This window comes from Syngnathus acus, chromosome 11 (genome assembly GCF_901709675.1).
Source record: "Syngnathus acus chromosome 11, fSynAcu1.2, whole genome shotgun sequence".
Classification (NCBI taxonomy): Eukaryota; Metazoa; Chordata; class Actinopteri; order Syngnathiformes; family Syngnathidae; genus Syngnathus; species Syngnathus acus.
In genome coordinates this window covers 5,519,138-5,545,275 of record NC_051096.1, presented here as the reverse complement: position 1 = coordinate 5,545,275, position 26,138 = coordinate 5,519,138, and the positions used below count along the sequence as shown (strand labels likewise).

At 45.7% G+C, this 26,138-nt stretch overlaps 3 protein-coding genes across 13 annotated transcripts; 1 reads left to right on the top strand and 2 right to left on the bottom strand.

Annotated features, from left to right (window-relative positions):
- Positions 1-1,006: 1,006 nt before the first annotated feature.
- eva1bb (eva-1 homolog Bb (C. elegans)) lies at positions 1,007-3,630 on the top strand. Its single transcript, XM_037264550.1, has 3 exons — positions 1,007-1,322; positions 2,697-2,835; positions 2,905-3,630. Exons 2-3 carry the CDS (start codon positions 2,769-2,771, stop codon positions 3,318-3,320), a joined length of 483 nt encoding a protein of 160 aa, XP_037120445.1. The 5' UTR covers positions 1,007-1,322; positions 2,697-2,768; the 3' UTR covers positions 3,321-3,630.
- Positions 3,631-4,174: 544 nt separating this feature from the next.
- On the bottom strand, positions 4,175-12,066 carry thrap3b (thyroid hormone receptor associated protein 3b). 5 transcript variants are annotated; one of them, XM_037264543.1, is made up of 12 exons: positions 11,702-12,066; positions 10,184-10,326; positions 9,371-10,084; positions 8,198-8,806; positions 7,947-8,113; positions 7,695-7,803; positions 7,536-7,611; positions 6,765-6,976; positions 6,448-6,694; positions 6,187-6,342; positions 5,587-5,616; positions 4,175-5,292 (listed from the first exon to the last, which is right to left on the bottom strand). In XM_037264543.1, exons 2-12 carry the CDS (start codon positions 10,297-10,299, stop codon positions 5,071-5,073), a joined length of 2,658 nt encoding a protein of 885 aa, XP_037120438.1. In that variant the 5' UTR covers positions 10,300-10,326; positions 11,702-12,066; the 3' UTR covers positions 4,175-5,070. The 5 variants fall into 5 exon arrangements, with proteins under 5 accessions (XP_037120438.1, XP_037120440.1, XP_037120439.1 ...); XM_037264545.1 differs by having other exon boundaries at positions 6,765-6,928; XM_037264544.1 differs by lacking the exon at positions 5,587-5,616.
- Positions 12,067-12,364: 298 nt separating this feature from the next.
- LOC119130097 (MAP7 domain-containing protein 1-like) lies at positions 12,365-25,848 on the bottom strand. 7 transcript variants are annotated; one of them, XM_037263621.1, is made up of 18 exons: positions 25,502-25,848; positions 21,198-21,401; positions 20,379-20,447; positions 20,191-20,211; positions 18,855-19,018; positions 18,689-18,797; positions 18,195-18,299; positions 16,814-16,933; positions 16,489-16,637; positions 15,821-15,963; positions 15,269-15,510; positions 14,836-15,118; positions 14,583-14,763; positions 13,566-13,670; positions 13,433-13,483; positions 13,306-13,360; positions 13,017-13,235; positions 12,365-12,922 (listed from the first exon to the last, which is right to left on the bottom strand). In XM_037263621.1, the coding sequence occupies exons 1-18, from the start codon at positions 25,566-25,568 to the stop codon at positions 12,912-12,914; spliced, it is 2,298 nt and encodes a 765-aa protein (XP_037119516.1). In that variant the 5' UTR covers positions 25,569-25,848; the 3' UTR covers positions 12,365-12,911. The 7 variants fall into 7 exon arrangements, with proteins under 7 accessions (XP_037119516.1, XP_037119518.1, XP_037119522.1 ...); XM_037263623.1 differs by having other exon boundaries at positions 16,489-16,613; XM_037263627.1 differs by lacking the exon at positions 25,502-25,848 and adding an exon at positions 22,099-22,165 and having other exon boundaries at positions 21,198-21,402.
- Positions 25,849-26,138: the final 290 nt, after the last annotated feature.

Sequence of the window (26,138 nt, the reverse complement as noted above, 5' to 3'; positions counted from 1 at the left end):
CAAGCTTTTCCCATTACAGAACAAAAGCCCTTTGTTAATAGAAAGTGCAAATATTACAATGAGGACAACGGACGGGTGTGTCCATTATTTGCTCCTGCGCCACAGAGTCCAACTGTCTGTGAAATCAATTGGTAAGCGCCCGTACATCGAGGAAAACATTCGTCCAGCACACGGGATGGGCCAGTGAAAGGAAGAGCGTTTCCCTTAATAGAAAAACTGCTGGTCCCAGTGTCCTCCCAATGAATGGGAATTTAAGGAATTTGCAAGAAGGGCGATGTTATTCTTGCCGGGTGTCAGGAAGAGGGCAGGCCTGACAAAACACAGATGCAGCTGGGACACATCAAGCCACGATCGAAGGATGTCATTTCAAACTTAAGAGCATTATGCCTCAGAACTTTCGGAATGTCCCTGGGATGGATCATTGTTTTGGATGTGGCTTTTATTCCTGTGTTTTTATTCTCCTGGCTAACCTTGAGATTGTGCGGAGTGACAACGGGCCACATAATGAACGCTTACGGTTGATGCCGGACCACATCAGCCACGCTGCTAAATTCAGAATAGAACATAACACGGGCTCAGTCGCGTAAACAATCATTTTACAAGACGCAGACTCCTCAACACAGAAGCTGCTGTTGACCACGGCTCACATCCAGCCTCTCACACACTGAATGTTTTGGTCCAAAAGTACCTCAAGCGTGAATCATCACGAATTCCAAAATTTTGGAGCTATAATTAAGATCCCTTCCGGAGTACATGTTGAAAATGATCTTCCACGTTTAATCAAACAACACCACCTGTTCGCCTGAGTTATAATGTATCCTGGGACGGGCACAGATTTTTCCGCCTCCCTTCCTCGATTAAAATACAAAGAGCTCAATTAATCCACAAGTCCCCGCCAGCGTCAGCAGCAAGGAAGCAAAGGGCCCTGTGCCCAAAACAGTCGACAAGCTATTTCCTGTTCCACCCTCCTGGCTCTCCAAATGAACAGACCTGCGGTGTGTTTTGCAAGCAGCAGTGAGTGGACACATCACCTCACTGTGAACAGCAACTTGGAAGAGAGTGTCCTTTGCATTGCATGGCATGGCATGCATCTTTTGGAAGGTAAAAGAAGGAGCTTAGTTTCTTCAGGAATCTAAGTAGCAGGGTGTCCTCCCACTCAAGATGAGTGGGAGTGGATGTTAGGACTTCAGGAGCGGCAACATCATCTCTCTCCTGGCGGCGTCTCACTGCTTTCCTGTGGAGGAACTAATGACATGTCACTCTTCACACGTGTGGACTTCTACATCTTCACTGGATATTTAGTAGGAGTGCGCTGATGCACGGTGAGTGATCCGCTAAAGCAAGAATATTAATTAAAATATTACAAGGCCATACTGATTTTTTCTCTATAATAATTTTTCTATCCAGTTCAGCTTGCCTTGCTAAATTTATGAAGGAAAAAAAATGCTGTGAGCTAAAAAAAAGTTATTTCTTTTCTATAGTACTTGTCCACATTGTGGTTTTGAACAAGTTAGTTTATATTAACTGTATTTAATCATTAGCATTTGCAGGGTTTGGGGTCTTTTATTATGCTTCCTTTGAGGTTTTATTTGCTTTTAAAATTGCCTAGGGGCGACAAGATCAAATAAGTCCCTTACCGCTGTTTTAGGTAATTAACCAACCTCATTAAGAATTTTCCTCCCAAAGTAGTCCTACAGTTTTTCATGAGTGCAACAACAGCTAAGAAATCAACGTGCAAAGTGTGTATTTGTCCCTCGAGTCCATTGTTGAAGACCACATTGATTGCTTGTTGTCAGAGCCTCCAGCTTTCATCTTAAATGGGATTATCCGGGCAGGAAATGCGGGAGAGTTGAGCCCGAGTAGGTTTTTATGGGGTCACGTAAACAGCTACAGCTGCCGAAGTTAAGTCAAGACGCGATTGGGCTTTCATTTGTCTGCCCAACGCTGTATAAAAATGGACATTTGTCTCCGTCTGGTATTTCTGTAAAGTGTTTCCTGCCCGGACGACCACAAACCACTTGTTTGTGCCATTCGGATTAAAAATACACTTGTTGATGGGTCAACAAAAATATGGAGACTGGAGATGATTTTGAAACTGATTTCAGTTGTCGCTGTGATAATGCCATTCCAGAAGACTGTAATCAGGCAAAGTTTTTGTGGGGGTCTGCCAAGAGTCATTAGGATAAAGATCAGGGTGGATGAGTGAGTCGAGCAACTGGAACAAGGGGGAGAATTTTGTTCTCCCTGGAGAGAAAGCACAAGAGGGAAAACTTTTTAGCTCCCATGTATGTTGTTATTTTAATGAGGGGGGGGGCGGCCATTTTGTTTACATTAACTGTAACCGTGGGACTGTTTAGTGATGGCGGTATTTACATTATCCCCAATTTGTTACAAAAAGCTGGGGGGGAAAAAAAAGTCTCAGTCAGCAGATAAAATCCACAACCCAAAAAAACTTGAGCCAAAAATGTCACTGTTGCTGTGTGAAACAAGAGTCGAAGTGGAGCTGTTTGACACAGGAAACTGGAAATGAGTCCCCTCAGGCACTGATGTCATAAATATAAACATCCCCATTAGTTAAGGCCCATGTCGTTGCTGAAAGCCGAACATAAAATACTTTCGGTTCTTGCGGCTGTCTGGAATGTCTGCTGCTTGAAAAGTTTGTGAACTTCTGTTTGCGTGTGATTTTTATCCGACAGGAGCTGAGGGTCTCCAGAGTTTAAAGGAAAGCCAGACCTTGGAGATGCTAGAAACTTGTTAAATAAATCAAGATGGAGCCTATTAGGAAAGACATGGAGCTGCTCAGTAACAGCATGGCGACGTACGCGCATATAAAAGGTAAGAAGATCTCAGGAAAAAAAAAAATCTTCTCAAATAAGCTTGATTTGACTCCACCTGTCCATCCAGCCAACCCGGAGAGCTTCGCCCTCTACTTCATGATGGGCGTCTGTTTCGGCCTTCTCATGGCGCTGTGCCTCCTGGTGACCGGCATCACCTGCAGGTCACGCCGCCGTGTCAGCAGGCCGGCTCCGTCCCCCGAGAGGAGGCAGCTGAGGGAATCCAGCGAAGAGGAAGAGGATGAGAGCATAGCGGAGGAAGAGGAGGAAGGGAGCCAGAAAATGACTCTAGTGCCCATGGATGAGCGAAGCACGCGGTCCATGGGAACTCTGAAGAGCGTCGACGTGTTCGACTCGGTCGAGGAGCTGGAGAAGGCTCGGCGTCTGGAAGAGAGGGAGCGCATCATCAGGGAGATCTGGAGGAATGGACAGCCCGACATCCTGGTCACTGGGACGGGAACTGTCGGACGGGTTCATTACCACTAGTGTCCCAAACATCTGCGTCCATTGCAATGGAAATTACGAGTTTTTTATTTTAATGTATTTCATCATTTGGTATTAATTTTGTATATTAACATTTAGCAGACACTAACACTTAAGCCAGCGCAGCTCTGCTTACCTTTTGTCTTGGAACCCATGGAAGATGTGTAGTCACTTGAAAGTGGATCTTCACCAACTCAATCTGATATTACAGGAAACTCAGGCATTTGTTGTTGTGCAAGAACTTTGAAATGTATATTCGTATCTAAGATCTCGCTTGGAATCCAAACTGGAAATAAAGGTTAAAAATACCCAATTTTCCAAAAACAATGAAGTCAACTTGGGGGAATCTGCTATAATAATCCATTAAATTTGAAAAGTCCTGAGTATCCCCTTATAAGGGCACCATAAAAGAAAATAAAGTGGGCCAATAAACATTTGGTTAAGACCACAACTTTTCCAAAATGGGTCTGTCTGGGTACATTTATTCCAGCGGACTTCCTTTCAGGAAAAAAAAAAAAAAAAGTTTTCCCAGCTTTCCCAACGGGCGAGTGTCACTGACCCCGACGCTCCGTGTTTCTCTTTCCGCACAATTCCCAGCAGCCTTCCAACAACGCGGCTCTCGAGTAAAGACACGTCTTGTTTAGCTCTATGAAAGAGACATTGAGTTTCGCCAGACTGTGCCGAGCTTCCCTGAGTGGATCCGAGCAAAGTCTGGAGAGCGGGAGAACTTTCTGTTGGCAAAGACCAGAGAAGCACTTCTCCATGAAAAGCTTCATTATGCAGAAAGTGGAGCACCTAACATGATTTAGGATGTCCAATCTCATCCCAAATAGAACTCTTACAACTTCTTTCCCAAATTAAAGATAAGGACATTTATTGAAAATTAAACGACAAACATGACAGCTCTTCAACAATATAAAAGTTGCCAGCTTCATATTAAACAAAAAGAACCGCAGATCCACAGTTGTTGCGTACAGTCAAGAGATTGAAAACATCTTGCCTACTTTTCTTTTTTTTTAACGTCCGCTTTAATGACGAGTTTAAACTGAAATTACCTTCACCCCCCCAAAATAGTTCAACTTGTTTACCCCCAAGTATTACAACAATTGAACATTTATAACTGTGTACATAATTACGCAACTTCTGCCTGTCAATTAAAACTACATCAAATAAAAAGGTAGCTACTTTGCTAAAATGACATATAAACCTAGAGAGCAAGTATCCATATTTTTATGTCTATAGCAAAACAGTTTGATTTTCAGGTGGACTTTTAAATGGAAACACTAATATATTCACAAATGAAGTGGGTGCTAAAATTTTTTTTTTTTTAAATCCAAATTGCAACTATTGATTGGTCCCATGGAGAGAAGCATTAATATGTTCATGCAGTTTTAACATCAAGATGTCAGCGGGGCCCCCTAGAGAAAGAGAAAAAAAAAAAAGAAAAAAAAGATATAATGGGGTTCAATTCTCCCTCCGTTTCAAACCGCAAAAACACTTACGTAGAATTGTATTTTTCTTTTTTTTTAGTCATCTAAGGCACAAATATTTTTGTAATTTTTTCCCACGTTTATTTAACGCCGCCGCCTTAGTATTCAACAATAAACCGTTCGGTCATCGAACACATGACATAAAAACTTTAAACCAACTTCTTCACTCGATCTATAAAGACAATGAAATGAGGAGAGATACAGGTGGGGAGGGGGGAGAAAAAAAACAAGCGCACCAACATGTGGACACACCGACTGGCTGTTTAGGATTTCAGGCCTTCGTCAGCACTCTTGGCATCTTTATGCTCCGCCTCGATGTTGTCTTCTCCCATCTCGGGCTGCTCCGCATTCTGGAACATATCGTGGGCCCACTTGGGGCTGCTGCCTCCCTTGCGGTACACGAAGCGACCCCGGCGGGGCATGAAGGACCCCCGGCCGCGCCCGCGGTTGTCCACCCAGGTTTTCTCGCCATCGCGGTCATCATGCTAGAAACAAGACAGAATCAAACTTTAGAATGAGATCAATCTGGGAGGGGAGGAAAAGTATTTAAGTGCAATGGAACATTTGACAGGAGAAAAAATCTGCACGCCAAGTAGGGCTGGGCGATTAGAGGATGAAATCATTACAATTTTGACTGGTGTTGAAATCACGATTAATGCACATTGTACAACATTAAAATGGAATCGTTGAAAACTCAACGGTAACAGTAACAAACAGAAAATCAATTTGTAACAAATAATACTAATACTAGGATAATATCAATTAAAAAAAATAAATACCAGCTGATCCTGCTGTGCGCGCGTTGGCCTCTTAGGGGCAGTGTGGTGCCGTGCATGCAAGGAGTACAAACAATCAAACAAGAGTAGAAGAAGAAAGTTGGGATTGATTTCTTTTAATAAAATTGTATTTCACAAATTGGGAAGAAGATGGGCCTTTGAATTTCGTTACATTATTTCCGTGTTATGTGTTTCAACAGCGTTTGAATGTTTTTATGTATATAATTTTATTATTTGAAGGATTATCACTTTTGGAATCCAATGGAAACATTCTGGAAAGGATTTTATATTGACTTCAGCATTAGCACTGGCAATGGTTTTGTCTTGTATTGAAATATACAACGTGTGTCATTCTTCAAGCGTTTAGTTTCACAGTAAAATCTCAAATGGAAAAAAAACAAAAAAAATGAAAAAAGTACAAAATTCAGGATACGCTGGGAACTTGCAAATACACGGCGCCGCTCGGCACAATCACACTCTTCCATTCCGTTCTTCCTAAGAGGTCAAAATCGAAATCCTGATTACATTTGGGTTAATTGCCCAGCCCTAATGCCAAGAAGCCATTCAAAGTCCATGTCGAGATTTAACGTCATCGTGACTCACCAAGTAATACTTCCTGCTCTTGGGTGTGTACTCGGGATCCCATTCCTCCTCTGGGGGGCGCCCTTGAGGATTCATGTTGGCAGGGTTGCCATTGCTGTTGTTGTTGTTGCCTGGATAATTGCCCCTGTTCCATCCTCGTCCTCTCATTCTGGGAAACTGAAACGGGAGGAAGCCAGTCGGATTGCGATCGGACATTCCTGCTTTTGTTCGACTTTTACTCACTGAGAAGAAAAGAGCACGCGAGCGCACGCAATCACTTACGAATCCGCGGCCTCTGCCTCTCTGGCCTTCCATGTGCTGGCCCTCAAAATCCCGCGGGTGCCCGCGGTCCCCCCCGTAGTCCCGCGGCGGGTAGCGGGTGTGAGAGAAGCCCTCCTCAAAATGCTCCGGCCCTTCTCCTGCCATGTATTCCTTGGGTCGGAACGGTGGCGGCGCGGACGGGAAAGGGGACGGGGAGGACGAGGAAGAGGACGAGGATGGCGAGCGGTCACGCTTCTTCTTTGATTTCCTGCAAAGACGCCGCGAGGTGAGAACACACCAAATCGAAAATACCTTGACGTCATCTCTCTGCCACTCACTTGGATTTCTTGTGGTGCTTCCCCGATTTCTCAGAGGACCTCTCCCGGGAGCCTTCTGGGCTCCGGCCTGCCTCGCGCTTGTACTCCTTCCCGGCAAACCTCTTACGCCTTTCAATGTCCAGACGAAGGTCCATGGTGTCCCCTTTCAACTTTTTGCTTGAATCCTGCAGCGAAAGGCACACGGGCGTGAGCAAAGACGCAGCCGTCGAAGCCAGTGATGAAACACGAATCAATTACTGCTATTCATTTGGCGAGGTGAACTCTTGGCATGAATGCACTTCCAATTGACTCACACCATTTGGTGTATCCCCCTAGTGGCCGAGACCAGGTACTCACAGTTAAATGCAACCTGCTGTGTATTTCAGTTACAGTTGAGCATAAAACAAGAAGTGATGGAAACCAGGCGCATGCATGTATCATTCAAGCTGAATTATTTAACGTGACAGTAGTTTTGTAGCTTCAAGTTTCTTTTCATGGAAAGATACTTACAAGGTTAAGGCATTGATAAGCGTCCCATGAGAGGCTTGGACTCAGGATCATAACTCCCTTCCTTTTAGCCTTTTGCTCGGGGGGGTTGGTACATACCCAATCAATAACCATATCTCATAGGCTGCAGGCTCGCTTGGCACTTACAATACACAATTGGGCTCTTTTGATTTAGAAAAAAGCATCCTTTGAAAGAAAAGCACAAAGCTGAACACGGCCGTTTTGGGTCGTCTCAAATCCGGCTGTGGGGAAAAAAATGGGTCAAGTTGCTAAACGACAGGTCACCTTGAAACTGGGGTCGTCCATTTCCTCAAACAGGTGAGAGTGCCTCTTAAAGGCACTGGGGGAAACATCAATTCTCCTAAAAGACCAGAGAAGAAGAGGCCATTTAAAAAAAGAAATAAGAGTGACATTGTGTTCAAAGTGTTGCGAGTTTCCTTCCACCTGTGGATTTCGGGGCTCTTCCTTGGCTTCATTTCTGCCTCTGCAGCTTTTCTTTGGTACATGGCGAAGCGCTCGCTTAAAGTCATTTCTGAGGAAGGGAAGTGTTGAGCTGCGAAACAAAGAGACGGCGAGCGTGAAGGCGTGTCAAAACAAACGTTCGGACGCATCCGTGGTCACCGCTAAAGGCACGCGACATCATGGCCGCCGTGAAAAGAAGTCCCGCGAGCCGAGCCGCACTTGGCAGCACTGTACCTTTGATGTAATGCACAATGGACACTATGTGCTGAGCGAAGAGCTCAGCGGGGCTGCTGCGAAGCTGGGTGGACTGAATATTCTGGAAGATGGAGCGGAACTCCGAATCTTTCTTCGAGGGATTCACCAGATCTCTGGCCGTGAGGCGATTCTTAGCCATAGAGGAGCTGAGAGAGCAAAAGAACAAAGGAGGCCAAGGTTTAGGAGGACACAACAAGTCAGCGCTCGACAGTGGATGCCAGTGGGCGTACCTTGGCATTTCTTCCAAAGACGCCACTCTCTGTTCAAAGTCCTCCCTGGATGACGCCAGGCGTGCGGGAGACTCCTCACGAGGGAAAGCCCCGGGGAAGAGCGGTCTGTCCTTGACTTTGGAAGGCACAGCGGGGGAGGGACTACGTTTGTTCTTCTCTTTCTCCTTCTCTTTCTTCTCCTTCTTCTTGGCCTTCTCCTCTTTCTTGCTGTGCTTGCGGCTCTGATACATCTCCTCCACCATTTTATCCAAGGTCTCCGCATCCTCATCTCTGCGGCTTTTCTCCTTCAGCAACGGGTAGGAGGTGGAATAGGTGGGCTCGTCGCCCCACTTCCCAAAGATGTCTCGCGGCGTGGGGTTGGACTTGCCCGCACCGTCCTCGTCTGCGTCTCGGTCTTTCAAGCCGTGCGACTTGAGGAACTCCTCCTCCTCTTCGTCGAAGAACGGCAAGGTCTTGTCATCCTTGGCGTCGACGTACGGAATGGAGATGCTGAAGACGTCTCCGGACTTGATGCCCTTCTCTTGATCTCTCTCGGTGCTGCTCTTCTCGCTCTCGTTTCCATCGTCCTTCTCAGCGGCCTGCTTTTTGTTTTTGTTTTCAGCCAAGAACCTAACAAAACGACAAGCGAGCGTTAAAAGAGAACTTCGCAACTCGCTGACGGTCGGGGGGAGGGAGGGAGGGAAGGGGGGGGGGTGACTGGTTTTATTCTGCCCAAATGCCAAACCAAACCACCCGTAAGAATTGATGCACCATGACAAAGCACGACAGAGGTGAGCATCGGTGGCGGTTGGTCAACAAGCAAAGAAAGGCGATGCAGCAAAGTCTGAGCAAAAGTGACATCGTATGTGTAGGGGAGGGGCGGGGCGGGGGTGGGAGGAGGGGGGCAAAAGGCCTTCCCCGCGGCAAATAGGACAGACGATGAGACAGTATTTATACTCACGTAATGCGCTTCTTTCTAAGTACGTGGGATTTCAATAAAGTTCCTCTCAGTGCACATCAAAGGACAATTGTCATATTTAAAATCAGGGAGTCAGTCCTATTCCATTTTAAACTGATGATTCATCCAATGATCTTTGGAAAAAGGCTAAAATATTTGAAAGAAAAATGACATGTTGCACAAGTTGCTGTGAAAATAAAGGAAGCAAGAATCCCATTAAGGTGCAACAGACATACTTTTTGAAGGCAGCAGAGATCACCATCTTTTCTCCAGACTTGGCATCCTCCTTGGAGAAGAAGCCGAAGCCGCCGAAGGAGGCCGTCTGCCCCGATTTGGGGGGGCTGTCGGCGGACGCGGCGTCTTCCTTCTGAGCCGCCTCGGAGCCGCCTCGGCCCGCCTCGTAGTCGATCCATTTACCTCCGGAGGCTTTCTCGATCACGGTGCCTTCTCCGGATGGCTTCTCCGCTTGACTCTCTCCTTGCTTCTCCTTCGTAATCTTGGAGCTGGGTTTGCCCTTGTTGCGGGGGCACGGGGTGGACGAGCGTGACCTGGAGGTGCTGGAAGCCCTCGAGCGATGAGACTGCTCGGACGACGAGCGGTCCGAGTGGCGGGAGTGCGAGCGGCTGGCCGAGCGCTTGTTTGGCGTGTGGGAGCGTGAGCGCCCTCTCCTGGGGCTGTGCGAGCGGTTGTCCTGGTCACGTTTGCGGTCGTGCCAGCCGCCGCCGCCGCCTCCGCCGCCCTGCCAGTTAGACTTGTAGCCATAGCCGCCTCCCCTGTTCTGGTAGTGACCGCGAGGGTAATAGCCCCGATTGCGGCCGCGGAAGTGGAAGGGCCTCCGATAGCCGCGGTTGTAGCCGCGGTTGTAGCCCCGGTTGTTCTGATAATCCCGGGAGGGATAATTTCGGTAGGACATAGGTGTGCGGGAACGAGAGCGGGACCGGGACCTAGAGCTGAGAGAAAACGGAAAGAAGTGCCCACAATGAAGACAAATAAATAAAAAAAGTCTTCAAAAGAAAATCTGCAATACAAAACATTCAGGTGTGACTTACCTGTAACGACGCTTTCTGGATCTTGAGCGAGAGCGGCTTCTAGACTGAGATCTAGATACAGATCTGGACCTGGACTTGGATCTGGAGTTGGAGCGAGAAGGAGAGTATGGTGCCATCTGAGCCCTTATTTCAGATTAAATATCCTTGGGGAAAAAAAAGAACAGAAACAGATTCATGTGAAAGGTGCCAATCAATGCTGCACTATTTGCCGAGCAAATGTGCAACAGGAGGTCAACCGCTCGGACTAGGGCAAAGGTTAAAATGTTGTGCAATAAACGCGCTTAAATAAACAAATAGACTTCGTTCTTAGTTTTCATCACAAAGCTTGCATGGCCTTCAACAGTGTGAACATTTTAAACCCGCGTGATGATGACATAGAGAGGACAACAGGTTGAACGGAGAAATGCTGCAGCAGCTGCAACAACATGCAAACAGCCTGCAGCAACGATGCACACAATCCGTGCGGTGTGCAGCACACAAGTTGGAATGGTGCTGCTCTTCAGGATGATTTTGGTTTTAATCCAAGTTCATTTAAAACATCAAAATCAATTACTAAAATATCCCACGGTAGCAATATTCAAGTAAGCAAATATTTAAGCATTTCGATGGAATGTCCTGAGACAACAAACGGTTGCTATGGGTTTCACACTGGTTGCCATGACGCTTACACCATTTTTTATCTACACGAAAGGCCAACCACTCGATTTAAAAGCACCCTTACTGGCGTTTACAAGGCATCGGTTGCCGAGTAGATGAACCCGTTGAGTGGCCATTTTGGGAAGTGGGAGAAGGCCTACAAGCGCCATTTATTATTTACACACGGACAAGAACAAGACCGCTTTGTTTTTCATGCACGACACCAGTGGTTTCACTTACTGTAAGGCCTTCAGTTAGCTTGTGTGTTCTGAAATCGGATGATTAAAGAAAAGGCTTTCACACGCTTTAATGGATGTAACCAAACACTAAGCATTAAAAGAACAGGAAGTGGATTCTTTCTATCTCGATACACGATTTCCCCCAAGAGGGTTTTAAGAAGCAGCTCAAATTACTTGATATCACTTTACCACCCAACAAGCTTCACTACAGGCCACGCTAAGGACGTTTTTCTGACGCCAAAAAGACATTGAATAGCTTTTAATGAGAATCTGATCACAGCTCACTATGCTTAACAAAAATAAATTGTATATATGCAAGAGTTGCACGCATTAAACAACAATTGAGCTATATTTGTCATAATGGGAACACTTGCTGCAGAGATTAAAGAACAGGTACCTTGTTGTATTAAACGTATGAGGTATAATCGAATTGAAATTTTAAACATAATCATGCATTGATGCATACATGTTGACATATATTCGATGTTTTAATTCACTCGCCAAAACCGCCCCCGATCGCAACGTTAAGCGCGTTCAAGGCGAACGTTGACTAAACGTTGATAATCCTTTTATTGGCTAGTTAGCTGTTGCAGATTAATACCTTACCAAGATGATTGATAGATAAAAAGCGTGTATTAATTACCTGTGCAGATTTTGAGAATAATCGAAGGCGTCTGTGAGTAGAGAGCAACCTTTTAGGCCGCGCTTCGTGCGTGCTCTGCTTCCTGTATTTTTCCGAAATGGATGGTTAGCAAAGAAGCTAACTAGCGCGAGGCTAGTAGCAGCTACGTGACGACGCACGCAAATGAAGCGGCTCCTTCCCGTCCTAAATAGAAGATCGGACTGTCAGGCAAATTCAAGTTAGATATATAAATGAAATAAAAGCATGTTTTTCCTATCCGCTAGCAGTTCATGTACGGCGAGGATTCCAACGATCTCCGAACGTCGACTGATAAGCTCGTGGACGGCTATCGATCAAAATGTCGCGAGATTACTGTGACGTTGCAACGCGAGTGACGAATGTTCAAAGTTAAAATGAGGAGAATATTTAATTTTTTTAAATAAACCGGTGATTCATCCACAGTTTTTAAAATGCATTATTTAAAATAAATATAATTCGGATGAATTAAGAAATGTTAACAGTTAATTATTTGTTGCCAATATTTTTTTATTTTGTAATAAAAACTCAAACAAATCAAAACTCACCTTTACTGCTCCTGTTCCTCAAAATGTGATCTGAATCTGAGTTTAAGTTGCACAGTAAATAAACAAATTCAACTTCAAAATTAAAATGCAGACATGTAGCTTCCCTTTCATAAAGCTTTATTTCACAGATCTCCTGTGACAGGAGGCCTATAGGCAGCCAGGCTCATTATACATTTACATACACTGTCTGCTCTTCATGTTAAATAACTCAACATTTCAAGACAAAAACGACAAACGCACATTGTTCAACTTAACAATATCAGAACGACGGTAATAATAACAACCATTGTCAAACAAGAAATCTTTTTTTTATCCCCACAGGTCTTATACTGTATTTTCTAAAAATTCAGTCATCTTTAAGGTGCACTGTAGAAGAATGTGCATGTGACATGTCAATAAAACTTGCAGCGGAACTTGTGTCGAAGACAAGAGAATACTGAATTATATATGTATATTTTCATTCTTTTAGATGAGCGTGTGTTTTCCCCCTTCCTTTGTCCTAACGTGTTGTCATGGAGTCAGCACAGGCGTGTTGCTTTTTTGGCACACATTTTTTTTTATGTGTTCTAATCTGTATAAGCTGTTGTGATGTAGCATGAATATGCGGAAGCGGAGACGTAAGGCGAGCCCATGAATGGATGGGGGACTCACAGGACCTCTGTAAGAGAAGAGGAGATAATACAGGGAGAAAATAATAATAATAATCCGTCCCATGTAAATGCTGTTGTCCATCATCATTGCCGATTACATACCTGCTACATGCTGAGATTTCATAGGCCCTGTTTTCATCAGGAAGGGCTCTCCTCCCGTCACCAGTCCACTCTGGGGAGCGGCCGGGTTAGCGCCGCTGTTCCGTTGCATGATCTGATCAAACTCGCTGTTGGCCGACACGCCGTTCTGGTGACCGTCAGGCTGCACTCCGTTCACGACCGGAGTTGACCCGCTGGCGGCGGGACTCAGCAGGTTTTCACCTGTCACCAAAATAGATTATCGTGGAACAAATCCAGACATGGAAAATAATCATTCGAGAGAGTCAGATACCTTTTGTGAGGTCTGAGTCCTTTCCATTAACCTGTGGAGATGCCTTCACATCTTTCTGTAATGAACACAAAACAGGATTTTATAAGGATGAGACAAAAGGACACCAGGTTTTATTTGTTAGACCTACTTTTTCTCCTGCATCACTCTTGCGAGTCCTCTTCATGATCTCTTCGAGACGCTGTACACACAGTAAATAACTTAGCTGCGCTTTCCTCAAGATGAAAGATGGACTTTCACGTTAAGGACATGCTTCTCCCCACCTTCTTTCTCTCCAGTCGCTCCTGCTCTTCCTTTTGAAAGTGTTTTTCTCTCTCCATGCGCTGCTGCTCGGCCTCTTCGCGCGCTTTGGCCTCGGCCTCCTCCCTCTGTAATTAGGTCAAAAAGAAACAGTTTGTAAGACGTCTGTCGACATAATGACAAGTTTGCTTTGCTACATTGTTTAATTTTCATGCATTTTTTATGACCCCCCCTTGTATTATTTCTTCCCTTGAAATAGTAAAAACATTTCATTATTTCCTGTAAAAATATGTCTTTAGTCTCATGCTCTGGCTTAAACTTAAAAATAAATTGCTGCAAGCTTCCACTAGAGGGCGGTACATAACCAGGCAGTGCTGTAGACCCTAGCAATTCTATAGATACAGTACATAAGCTCTCTTACATGGTTCAGTAAGTATTTACAGTCATTGTAGCAGACATATCCTGAAATACGCTATTAAGCTACAAATTTATAATCCTTCCACGTCTACTGAATGAGCAGGCTCCAAAATTTGGCAGGTAGCTCTCACATGCCCATAAATAAGATTCCAGCCAATCTCGACCACTGTCATGTAAAACAATGGCTCCATTGAAGGAGCAAAGGGGAGTCAAGGATAGGCTAGCCGAGAGCTAGCGTCGTGCTGGCGTACACTGACTCTGCTTGTCTGACCATCAGCCCACCGCAGGCGCGCTCAGTGAAGGAGACACTATCTCCTCCATCACAATGGCTCCCTCAGCCGCCACTCATCGCTATTATGGAGGTCACCAGCTGGCATGTGCCCGGGTAGACAAGGGGCCTCTGACTATTAGGGCTCATGCGTGATACATCGAATCCATGACAGTGGCACGCATACTGTACTTCTCCCCCTTTTTTTTTAATCTGCCCAGATGCCAGACAGCGCAGGCGGCTGGACCATGCTTCTATGCATTAAGTGTCCCAGATGGTACAACGGGGCTCTCAGCTGGACTGCCACATATTTAAAAAAAAAAAAGCTAAATCCGTCATTCATTAAAGCACCGGCCTGTTTCTGCAGCCTGTCGTTCTCCTCTTGCTCAGCTTTGGCCCGCTCCTTGGCCTCCTTCTCATCTTCAGCTCGCTGGGCTTCATCCCTCACACGCTGCTGCTCGGCCATGAAGCGAGCTTCCTCCTCTCGGCGTTTCCGCTCTTCCGCCTCCCGTGCCATCGCCTCTTCCCGGAGGATCCTGGAAGAAATCGTGCATTTTAGACATGCCGTATGGGGACGCCTACTCTTACAGTATGGCACGCAGCCAAACCTGTTCTTGTGCTCTTGCTCTTGGCGCTCCTGCTCTTCCCTCTCCCGCTGCTCCCGCGCTTGCCTGCGTTTTTCGGCCAGGACGCGAGCGGCCTCCTCGGGGTCGTTGGTGCCAGCTGATGGCCTGCTGGGCGCCGCGGTCGGATTACTTGCGGCGTTGACTGCGGGCGAGGCAGCTGGTGTGGCGAGCTCTTCTTTGGGCACAGACCCGTGGGAGGCTTCAACAAGTGGTGGGTTGGGGGAAGGAGATGACGCTGGGGTAGCAGCTGACACATTATGGGAGTCTACAGGGGAGGATGGAGATGTATTATGGAGAAGGCAAGTGACAGTAAATAATGACAGTAAACACATCAACGCTGCGTAATATGGATGGCAGCCAAAACCCGAAGCCCACCTTGAAGGATGGCTATCGTCACCATGGTTACCACACTCACCCTTTTTCTCCTCTGAAGCGTTCGACACCTTGGGTTCTTGGCTGGTTTCCACGGCGACCGTGGTGACCGTCTGGGCCTGCAACCTGGCGGGCGTCTGGGCCCGTTTAGGTCGGGTTTTGGAGCCAGGAGGGGGCGTCTTCTTCCCCGTGGGCGTCTTGGAACCCGGCGCTGGGACCAAAGGTGATAAGGGACGACTTTTGGGAGGAGCGGGTGATGGAGGTCTGGTTCTTGGCTTGGGGGTGCTGAGATAGGGAAGAAGCACGCAAGGGAACGGATGACCTCAAAAGGAAATGGGACTGTCACCGTGTCAGGAGAAGTTTTGACTTTCCAGGTACACTTGTGTATAAAACAAAACTAGGTCAAGTGGAAGCGGAACTCCGCTTTGTGTTGACACCATTGTCTCACTCGAGGGACCAAAAAAAAGCATCAATTGCGAAAACCCAGTTCAGTCTGAGCAGAACGTCTCTTAGTAGTCAGATAAGAGCATCTCGGACCATCTGTTCAAAACAACCCGACTCCAAGAATAAATAACTTTCATCTCTGCTGGAATACCTGGACTCTGGCATGGATCTCCTCGTAATTGTGATGGGCGATGCCGTCTGTCTCTTCTTCTGTACTCTCTCTTTTGTCAGCGCGCTCTTCTCTTTCTCGTTCTCTCTCTCCTTGTCCTTCTTCTCTTTCTTCTTTTTGTCAACCTTGAAAACAGCCCAAAAGTTTAAACGGAGGGTTTAAATCAGCGCCGGCTTAGATGGGATCATCCACTGGTTACCTAGCAACAGATGTAGCCGCAGGTTCTGCTTACATCAGCTTTAAAATAAGTTTCAACCATTGTTATTCATATCATTTTCCGATCATCTCGCCATCGTACTTCGCCTTGAGGGTGAAGCCGCTCTCTCTCAAGCTTTCATCTTTTACACACAAATGCACTCCGACTGATCTCATTTTGCTGTTTGTAAGAAGACGCGGCCGGCGGCCAAATGTATTTTTACTGAGCCGCTATTTTAGAGGAGGACACCGACCACGTAAATCAGAAATATTAATGAACCAAGTTATCCAACTGTGAAAGGTACTAAAAAAATGTACTGCATCACAAAGCAAAATAAGGAAAAGCGAGCTGCCACTTGTTGCCTGGCAACATAATGATCTTGCAATTTACTCCGCAGAACACAAATAGATGTTTAGAAAGGAAGGTCGTTCCCAATATGGCAAATCGTGCCTACCGGTGTGAAGTTTCGTTGACGCTGACGCTGGGTGATGTCGGGCGTGCTGGCGGAGGAGTGCCTCCAGCGCTCGGCGGAGTTTTGGTGGGGATGGTGGGAGCAGGCGTTGAGCGGGCTGGCTGAAGCTGAGCGGGAGCAGTGATGAGAGTCTGAGTAGTGTGTAGACATGCAGGGATAGGGGAGGGGAGGGGGGGGGTCACACACATTTACACACCATGCAGGTTGGTATAAAACTTTAAGACTCTTTGTAAGTCATTGTTAAATGCAGACAGAGACAATAACACAATTGGTTTAGTGACACACACACACACACAGACACACTCACAAGAGTCACTGTTGTTGAGGAGGGTGGCGGCGCTGCGACTGCGAGCCAGGAAGGACAGCGTAGGCGTCATGAGCCGCTCCACGATCTTGCTCTCCCACGGGCTCAGACGCAGGCTGCGGGCTGACACAAGAGGGCGCCGTCAATATCGGGTCATTGTCAAATCCTCTCCACCTGTCGCAGCACGTCAATTGTCCCCGCTGCACTTTTCACGTATGAATTATTATTATATGATACATTCATATTTGTAAGCATTAGTAAACAGGAATTTTAAGACTTTTATAGCGTACAGAATTTTACCCACAATAAAAAAAAAAAGGTATGTTGACATTTCCAAATGTATTTTAAATTCCGCAATCATAACACATTTGCTCCTCACGAGTAAACGTCAATTGCTTTTTCGGGATCATAAACTACCGTCCTTGTATACAGTAAGAGCGCATGCTGTCACCTTCGCCCGTGTATTTTATGACGAACCAATAAAAGGACTACCTCCTGTTGCTAGGCAACCGCAGTGGACCACCCGCCACCTCCTCTCCTCTTTCTCCAATGCGGCAAGAAGGAGGCCCGGTTTTGCTGTGTGGGTAGTGTGGTGCTTGCGCCCATGTGGAAATGTCAGCACACTCTTTTCACCAATGATTTTCCCACATTGCGGGGATGCAATATGCTCATGATTCATATTTCATATCTGAAATGTCTTCGATGTAGACATACAAACAATATTATGTTCTTAATATCCCAGTAAGCATATTAGCATGCTGACTTAGCGCACCACAATACCAAAATATTGCCTCAAAGAGGCCCCACTATGTTTGAACAAGATGCCACGACATTAGTAGTAGCGTTCAATCTGTAGTCGCAGATTGAAGGATGTGGTCATGTAAGGAAAACAGTTTGTTGAATAAAAAAAATAAAATAAAAAAGTAACACAATTCAATATGAAGACACTGCTCATGAACAGAAAAGTTCATCGCACCACCGAGACCACCAACACCGATACCACCGACTTCGAGCCACCGACAGAAAGGTGGAGGGAGACGCCACATGAAAATGCCGTGAAGAGACATTCAAGACGACGAGGCATGGTGCTATGACTTCAAAGATGAGAAGACCCAAAATGCACGGAAATCAAAGACAACCAAAACCAAAATGAAAAGTCAAATTAAAACACCACGATGCGCACGAGAGACCGTGAGAGTGTTGCTGGGGGGGGGGGAGGTGCGCGGCCAATGACCGATCACCAAGCGCAGGCAGGCAGGCAGGTCACCAGACACGACGATTATAATAATCAAAGAAAACCCAAAAATCAGAGAGGGGGGGAGGGGGTGGAGCGGGATGAGGAGGGAGGAAAGCCTGGCGGACATTGACGTTGCCTCGTCCTTACTTCTGCTGGGGGAGTTCCACAGGGTGGCAGAGGACTTGGACAGCCTGCTGTTAATGACAGGGTCCACCTGTCTCGGCAAGTTGACCGTGGAGGCCGAACATCTGCCTGCACCGGAGAGAACGCAACACACAACATCTGTTCACACCGTCGGCCCTTACTCTGGAGAAAAGGGGAGCGACGCACCCGTGCCTGGGGTCAAATGAATTCCCACTGGGTCGGTGGAAGGGGGAAGATTTTGAGGAACGGTAAGGGGAGGGGTCAGTAAAAGGAGTAGGAAGAAAGAAGAAGAAAAAAAAATCTGCCCCTTGGTGGCCAGTTCAAAATGAAAGTTGCCATATCGCAAGACAATTTCCCAGCACTGACGTCATGTGTACTCCGCCCTCGCAACCGCTTTCTGAGAACATTTCCTCAAATTGCGTCACTTGGACGACTGGCTGTGCAACGCTTCTTCAATCAAAATGACCATGCCGATATATTTGGCTCCCAAAACTTACTTTCCCTACGGGAAGTCTGGTTGAGTCCACCCGCCCAAGACCATCTCTGCTGGCGGATCTCGGCCCACGTCTTTTTTGTGGACCTCTTGATGGCTGACTCGTATCGCTCCTGCGCCGCAAAGACAGCAAATCAGAACGTTCCAAGCGCTACGAAGGTGAAACTGACCTTGTTCTTCTCCAGTTTCTGTCTCTGTTTCTCCTCCAGAAGAGCTCTGCGTTTTTCGGCCTTCAGTCGCTGTTCCTCCAGCTTCTTCCTGCGGTCCTCCAGCTGACTCTCTCTCAGCCGCCGGGCCTTCTCTTCCTTCTCCAGCCACTGGGCTTTCTTTGCCGCTGTTATCACGAAAAAGGTGTGTCATTTCAAGGCTTCACAAAGCTAGTCAAGATGTTCTCCTCGCTGTGCCCTGAAGAGTGGAAGCAGATGAAAGGTTTTTTTCCACAGCAATTGTTGCTTAAGTTTCCCCGCGGTGCTTCAAAGACTGCTTGAGCAGATGCAAGTCTGTACGCGACCACGGCTCATTTGGTCGGGGAACAATTAAACAGCAATGGGCTCTTTTCAATTAAACTTTTGTCATGCTGGAGAGCAGCTGTGCTTGCTTTTGAACCTTCAGCCTCATGTCAATTCGGAAACTGAATGAGTCAGCAGTAATATTTTGTTGTGGAAGATTATTTAAAAATATTTTGTGGCTTTAGTCCTGAGGAATTTAGCAGTGTCACGCTAAGATGCGATTTTTCTCCCGTTCAGTGTTTGGCAATGACAAACTCCTTCTGGTAATCCAATTGCTGGCGAGGGGGGAAAAAAAAAAAAAAATCCCATTATGCTTGCAGGATTACTGCAGAATTGTGAAAAATACATGAAGTTAAAGCTTGGGTTTGTATTTATAGGCTTCGGGAAAAATCACCAGCAGATCCTCTTTCATTTGGACCAAAATTTGTCTGGATTGTAAAGTCGTTTTGGAGGACACGGTTCAGCGTTTATATTGATTCGCAATAGGAGCCACCATCGTGGAATAAATCTTGAATAAGGCGATCACCAAGATGTCGTTCCAACTGTGGTGCGACAGCACTAGCGATGCTAATGAATATGGTAATTAAATCTAATCGCTGTGCAAGGCCTGGTTTCACATCGCATTAATGGTGGCTCGCCCAAGGCTTCATAACATTATCGCCTTTTCCACTCATCTGGGAGGATGACAGACATAAATTTTCTGGTCCTTCATTTAAGAGAGCACTCAAAAGGTCAGAGGTCACCGATTAGAAACCACCCATACCTTTGTTGTCCGGGGGGAGAAGAAGAAAAAAAAAATTCAAAATGATAAATCATTTTAATTTTCCAGTCAAGGCCATAATAGTGTCAAAATGTGAAACATGCATTTGAGGTTAGAATGGAAATCAAATGAATCAAATTTAAAAAAATCTCAGAAAGTGAATCCACCCCCAAAAATCCAGTTTTGTTATTTCGGAATGATTTGAACGCAATTGACGGTTTTAGTAAAGCGCCTTACCTTGCAACTGCGTTTGCTCTTCTGAAAGCCATGCAAGGAGACAACAATAAGAAACGTCAATAACAGAGAGCCAGGGAAGGGACGGCGATAAAAGAGGTTAGAATAAAGTAGGGCAGAATTTAAAAAAAAAGACATGCATCTACTTGAGTAGTGCACAAAGCAGTTCGTGAATCGGGTTTATTACTCACCGATATATCGGGCTCTTTCCTCCCTCCTTTGCTTGGCGAGCTTCTGCCGCTGCTCGGAGTTCATGGAATCTGTGGAAGACGCCGCACGACAATTTGTGAGGATTTCTCAAGGTCGAAGCAGCCTGACTTGCTTACAATAATATTTTGGAATGATTTGCACACTTTTGTGTCTTTTGCCACTGGCTGCTCGACTGATCCCGATATGTATGCCATGTATGTGGACGAATCAGAGCGTGCGACACTTCAGCGCCGTCACCATGGCAACCAGATTTTAATCCCTGCCTCTCTCTCGCTCTCCACCTTGGCTCTGTTATAGGGATGTACAGTTTACATTAACAGGCCGCGTCCCACTGAGATGCCATTAAAGTGCCCCCGCCAACCCCCAACCTGCATGCGACAAATGATTTGGCTTTTGCCCAAAGCCATCTGTCTGGCGGGAATGAATTGATCGACATCAGAGTAGAAAATTATGTAACTGTCTCACACATTGCATTTTACATGCGGGCTTTAGTTTATCTCCAACGACATGGGTCAAAAAATGCCTGGTGTTGTTGGTGCACCTACGGGACAGTAAATAAAAATGCTTATTCATCTTTTTTTTTTTATTTACGCAACAGAAAAGTGACCTTGCAGGTTGTCACTTGGCTGCAAAGCGTTATCCATTAAAATTGCTTGTACATTAATTATATCTTTTATTATATTTTATTTGTTATTATCTTTATTATTTATGAACATTTGTTTGCAATGCTTTGCTTGAACCGCTATGTTTTTGTCATGCCTCTCGTTTGGAAAACTGGGTTACGTAAAACCAGCAGTCACCTTTCTTGGGCCGAGGGCTGGCGGCGCTGGCGCCCGGAACCGACGTGTCCGTCTTGCAGGAGGCATCTGTCTCGGTGGGGCTTTCTGCTTTGGTGCAGGACTCAGTCTTGCAAGAAAGGTCCGTGATGGCCGAGTCGTCCGGCGTCAGAAACACGCTGCCTAAACACTTGTCTCCATTGTGGATGTCACCTTGCAAGGGCAGAGCTGGGAAGAGAGAAAAGAAAATTAGCTTTTTTTTTATTTATTGCAACATTATTGACAGTATTGATTGTACTGGCTTGCTTCCTTCGTGGCTGATGCACTTTTACTATCAAACCTCAGGAGTTCGCAGGGGCTTCATTATCGTCAACACTCCAACCTCATTAGAAACCATTAACTTCTCTTTCACACGTCACTCACACATCTGCGGCAAGACTGCGCCGCCCCTCCCTTACCCTTTCAGCTCGGCAGAAAACCTAGTCATGTTTTTTTTTAAATTAATTAATTTATTTTTATTGTTATGAACAGACTGTTGGAATGAGAAAAAAAAAAACAGAGCGAGGAGATAAAGATGGACGTCGAGAGGCTGAAGGCCAACTCTCCTCTCACATTGCCCACAATGGGCAGATGGAGAATGACGCTCTCCATGGACCCGGCCAAAGACATAAATTACAGATTAACACCGGGCTTCTTTCCAACGCACCCCACTGTACGGTAATAAGGAGGAATCGTGGGATGTTAAATTGGATCCAATTTCTTACGGCGAGACAGAAAAAAAAAAAAAAAGCGGCTCAAATATGACGGCGAGCTAGAAGTCGTTTCTGTCCTTTACCAAATTTGAGAAGATTATATAGTTTGATATAATGATGTAGTTACATAGTAGAATTTTGAATTATACTGGAAACAAAGAAAATTACAAAGCCAGAAAGAACAGCAGGCGCCCCAGCGATAAGACACATGAAGCAACAAAACAATGGCGCAAGAAGACGACCGTCCATCACATGACAGGGCGAGGCTGCAACAGATTTGTCCAGTTGGTAGCAGGTTTAATTTCCTGCTAGCAAAACACTCCATTCGTGTCCATGTTAGAGAACATTCACCAAAAGTTACAACGCGAGAAGATATCGTTTCACCTGTCAACACAACAAAACAAACATGACCAACAAAAATGGGATCACGTGTGAGCAAACCCTCGTGATAGAATGACAAACTCAAACACGCCCGCTCACCCCCTCCCCTCCCTGTCTGCTATCTTAGGTTTCTGTGCCACTGTGACAGACTTTGCGTTTATAAATAGCGACGGGCACCATACAGAGAATGTCGGCCATAAAAGGGGCAAAGCGTCTGCCGAGGCACCTTGCAGCAAGTTGACCAAAAGAACCAAGACCGAGAAACAAAGCATGGAAAATAAGGCTTGGCCATCCACGTTAAACTGAAGCCGCAGTGACAAGAATTCGAGTTAGGCCGCAACGGCTCATGTTACACTCTCATTCTTTCCCGGAATCTTTTTTTTTTTAAAAACACAGACTGTTTATCGGGCGGATTTTAAAGCCGGCAAACAAAAGCAAGATGATTTAATAAAGATGTGAAAAGGTTCTCGACCAGATTCCAGGTGACCTTTACTTGGCTCCGTCATAAAGTAAACATATTTTATTGATTCTAAATGTGGTGTAATGATTCACTCAAGGATGGTGTTAGTTGTGAGGCAACCAGACCAAAACTCCGCCAAAATCAGTAATGACTGGCGTGTGTTGTTATATCTGGGTCAGACCACCTCAGGAATCTCAGGCATCTAACAACTCAGCATAGCATGCAACAAATTGCCACGACCGCCTACTAGCTCAATTTATTGCATGGAGGAAAGTAAATCCAAATATGTACATTTGAATTCCCTGACAGCACTTCCTGTGTGTATATTAAAAACACGGAAATGCTCCCAGGCCATAAGTGTCCACGCCTCGGGGGGGAAAAGTGGAAGAACATTCCAGAGTTGTTGCGGACAACAACAACGAGGCAGCTGAGAGTGTGACATTCCCTGAATATTTTCTTTTCTGTCAATTAGTGGGTCCGTTTTTTTTTGCCTAATCTGCGACTCGTGACAAATAACAAAAGGTCAGTGAGTGGAAAACAAACTTTATATCTCAGTGATCATGAGGCGTCCATACGGCGACACTTGCGAGAGTCAAAACAGACTCTGTGTGAGGAAGAGGGAAGACAGGATGTGACTCCTTTGAGACGAAGGCTCTCCAGATGCCTTTAAACAAAGAAGTGGGTTACCCAGTCACAGAGCTGCAACACAGGCACGGCATTAATCATAGATGATTCATTCCTTATTCATATTTTCCTGCTTCTCCACGTGGAGACTAAAGGGAAGGCCAAAGATGGTGCAAGAGGTTCAACAAGAAGTTGCAAATAGTTCTGCGGACGTGACCTCATCCTGAGCTCGTGTCCGCGAAGTCGCGAAACAAATGAAGCAGATGAAGACAGTCAATGGTAGTCAACATCTACATTCTAATAATAGAATCTACAGACTGAGTGGTGGGATTGAGTGGACAACCAGGGTTGGAAGTGCCTCACACACACACAACCAGAGAGTGCTGCTGCATCTGTTTGCAATTCCCCTGAGGTCAGAGCGGTGCATCAACACAAACATCTTGGTTACTGCAGAGAACCAAGAATTGAATTAGCCAGACGACTTCTCCATTATATATGAAATAATCAACGAGTCCCTCCGACTTAAAATGTATTTGCCCGTTGCCACAATGGCTAATCTCTCCAATGACGGGGTTTATTTGGACTGAAATAATCCCCCCAAACAGGATTAATAACATCAATGACGATTTTTGAACCGGCGAAAAGAGAATGAGGTGGGGAAACATGAGTAATCTGAGCGTAAACCCTCAGGAAGCTCTTTCATTCTCCTTCCTGGAGAATGGAGGCCCTTCCTCTCCTTTTCCTGCGAGGGCGTCATGGCAGAGATTTATAACATCTGCTCTCGGCTTCGCTGACGTGGACCGGCGCTTAGAGACGAGCTCCGGTCTCCTCCTTTTCTACGTCTCGCCCTCCAAGCGGTAGTTTCTCAGACATTCTCACCAAAAAAAAAAAGCTCTTCACTTCAATTCACATACATTTAAGAAATTTACACCCATTTGGGGAAAAATGGTGGACTTTGCACTCCTAAGTACACAATGTAAGGTTTTGAGACTGGATTTCCAGACCGGCGGGGATCTTGACAGCGAGCCAAGAACATTACGTCAACATAGCTCGGGAGCAATGTGGACAAAAGGGAGTGTGAGTCGGCGTCTCGTGATTCTTTTCAGTGCTGTGTTTAACCGAAAACTGAGATCCTAACTCCAGGGCAACGCCGCAGAAGGTCGAAAGTTTTTCCATCTGCACCACTCACACAATTTTTTCCTTACTGGGCCTTGGGGAGTGAACTCATCCACGTCCCAAAAAAACAGTCCAAAGTTCTTTAGTCATACTTAGATCCGTATCAGGGCTTGAATGAACCACTATCACATCATTGTTTGGACTGGGATGGTCTCTTCGTCGAGCATTTTGGGATTATGACGGCCATTCAGGGCCTGCACACACACACCAAGCTGTAAAAAGCAAACAATCCGTGGGTTGGGATCCGCTTCTCTTGTTTTCCCCTTTGCTATTTTTACAAGACTGAGACTCTGAGAGACTGACAATGTTTCAGTTTATCTCGCGTGCCTGTCTTTTCGGGGTATGTCACATTCCTGATAACGTACTGGAGCTCTCGGTGGAAGGCCCGGAAACCAAGTTATCGCATTTAGTAGCATGTACTATAATACGAGAAGGCAAGAGCATCACAGTGGGGGTCTGGTTGACACCATTTGAATTAGTATCCACTAGGACCTTCATGAAATATGAAGTTACCATGCTTCGTAAGTCCAAAAGGATAAATGTCCTCTCTCTCTCTTCCTAAGTGATGTTCCTCTGAGCACCAGGAAATGCATGGACGGACACCCACGCATGAAAAACAGTAATAAAGGTAATGCACGTCTGCTGGAGACAGGGGAAGGGAGGGGGTGACATCGTCCATCAAGATGCACAGGTCAAGGGGAGATGAAGGGTAGATGTTTGTCTCCAGCTTTATGATCCATCTTGTTCATTGAAATGAGGCGGTGGGGGGGTGAGAAGCGTTTTTATAGACATCAGCATGATGGATTATTTTTTAATTTACACGCGTTATGCCTAAAAAAAAACAATGCAGTATTTCCACTGCCACTATCACAAGTCATTTATTTTACTACGCACCATGACCTATTTTAGTGCAGTGTTGTGTCCGGTGTACTCACATTTATTTGTCAGTGTCAGCTTCTCGTCGAAATGATGTCCAAGATCCTTATAATCCATTGCGTCCATTCAGGCGGATTGTAGTTGCTGTCATTCCTCACCAGTCTCCCAAGTACAGGAGCTGCAACTCCCGGTCCTGATTCAGCCAAACACGCCCTTTCTCAAATCCAAACGGAAAAGCAGAAAAGCGACAGCAAAACCAATAGAAGTCGATTAATGGCCGCTGAAAACGACGCGGAAGCTTTATACAATATAAAGTGACATTAGTGTTTGGCTAATTGGCATTAGGCGCGTGCAACGCGTCTTCTGTGGAAAATCCACAGTGGGAATAAAATGCCTCAGTTGAGCCAACTGCAACTTGATCAAGTTACGTGAAAAATGATCATTTTCCGGTTAAGGTGTTCGCTATAAAATTTTAGGCCTTCTGCGCATTTTCACAAAAGCGACTCATCGTAAATCCCAACATGGCAACAAATGTTTGCATCCAGAAAATTTATTCAAATATAAAAATATTTATTCGACAACATATTCTCAATCTACTTGCAGTGGAGGTAAGGGTGAAGTTTGACATTTTAAGATATATCTTATTTTGAAGGTAATTCGCGGCTTCCGGTCATTATCCTTGCGCGCTGTGATTAA

Coding starts and splice junctions, on each gene's coding strand:
- eva1bb (XM_037264550.1), top strand. CDS start 2,769: ATGGAGCCTATTAGGAAAGACATGGAGCTGCTCAGTAACAGCATGGCG. Junction 2,836..2,904: donor GACGTACGCGCATATAAAAG/GTAAGAAGATCT, acceptor CTGTCCATCCAG/CCAACCCGGAGAGCTTCGCC.
- thrap3b (XM_037264543.1), bottom strand. CDS start 10,299: ATGGCACCATACTCTCCTTCTCGCTCCAACTCCAGATCCAAGTCCAGG. Junction 8,114..8,197: donor TCTTTGGAAGAAATGCCAAG/GTACGCCCACTG, acceptor TTGCTCTCTCAG/CTCCTCTATGGCTAAGAATC. Junction 6,977..7,535: donor TGGACGACCCCAGTTTCAAG/GTGACCTGTCGT, acceptor GTTTCATCACTG/GCTTCGACGGCTGCGTCTTT.
- LOC119130097 (XM_037263621.1), bottom strand. CDS start 25,568: ATGGACGCAATGGATTATAAGGATCTTGGACATCATTTCGACGAGAAG. Junction 20,448..21,197: donor CAGCCCTCGGCCCAAGAAAG/GTGACTGCTGGT, acceptor CGTCTTCCACAG/ATTCCATGAACTCCGAGCAG. Junction 15,964..16,488: donor GTCAACGAAACTTCACACCG/GTAGGCACGATT, acceptor GCTGTTTTCAAG/GTTGACAAAAAGAAGAAAGA.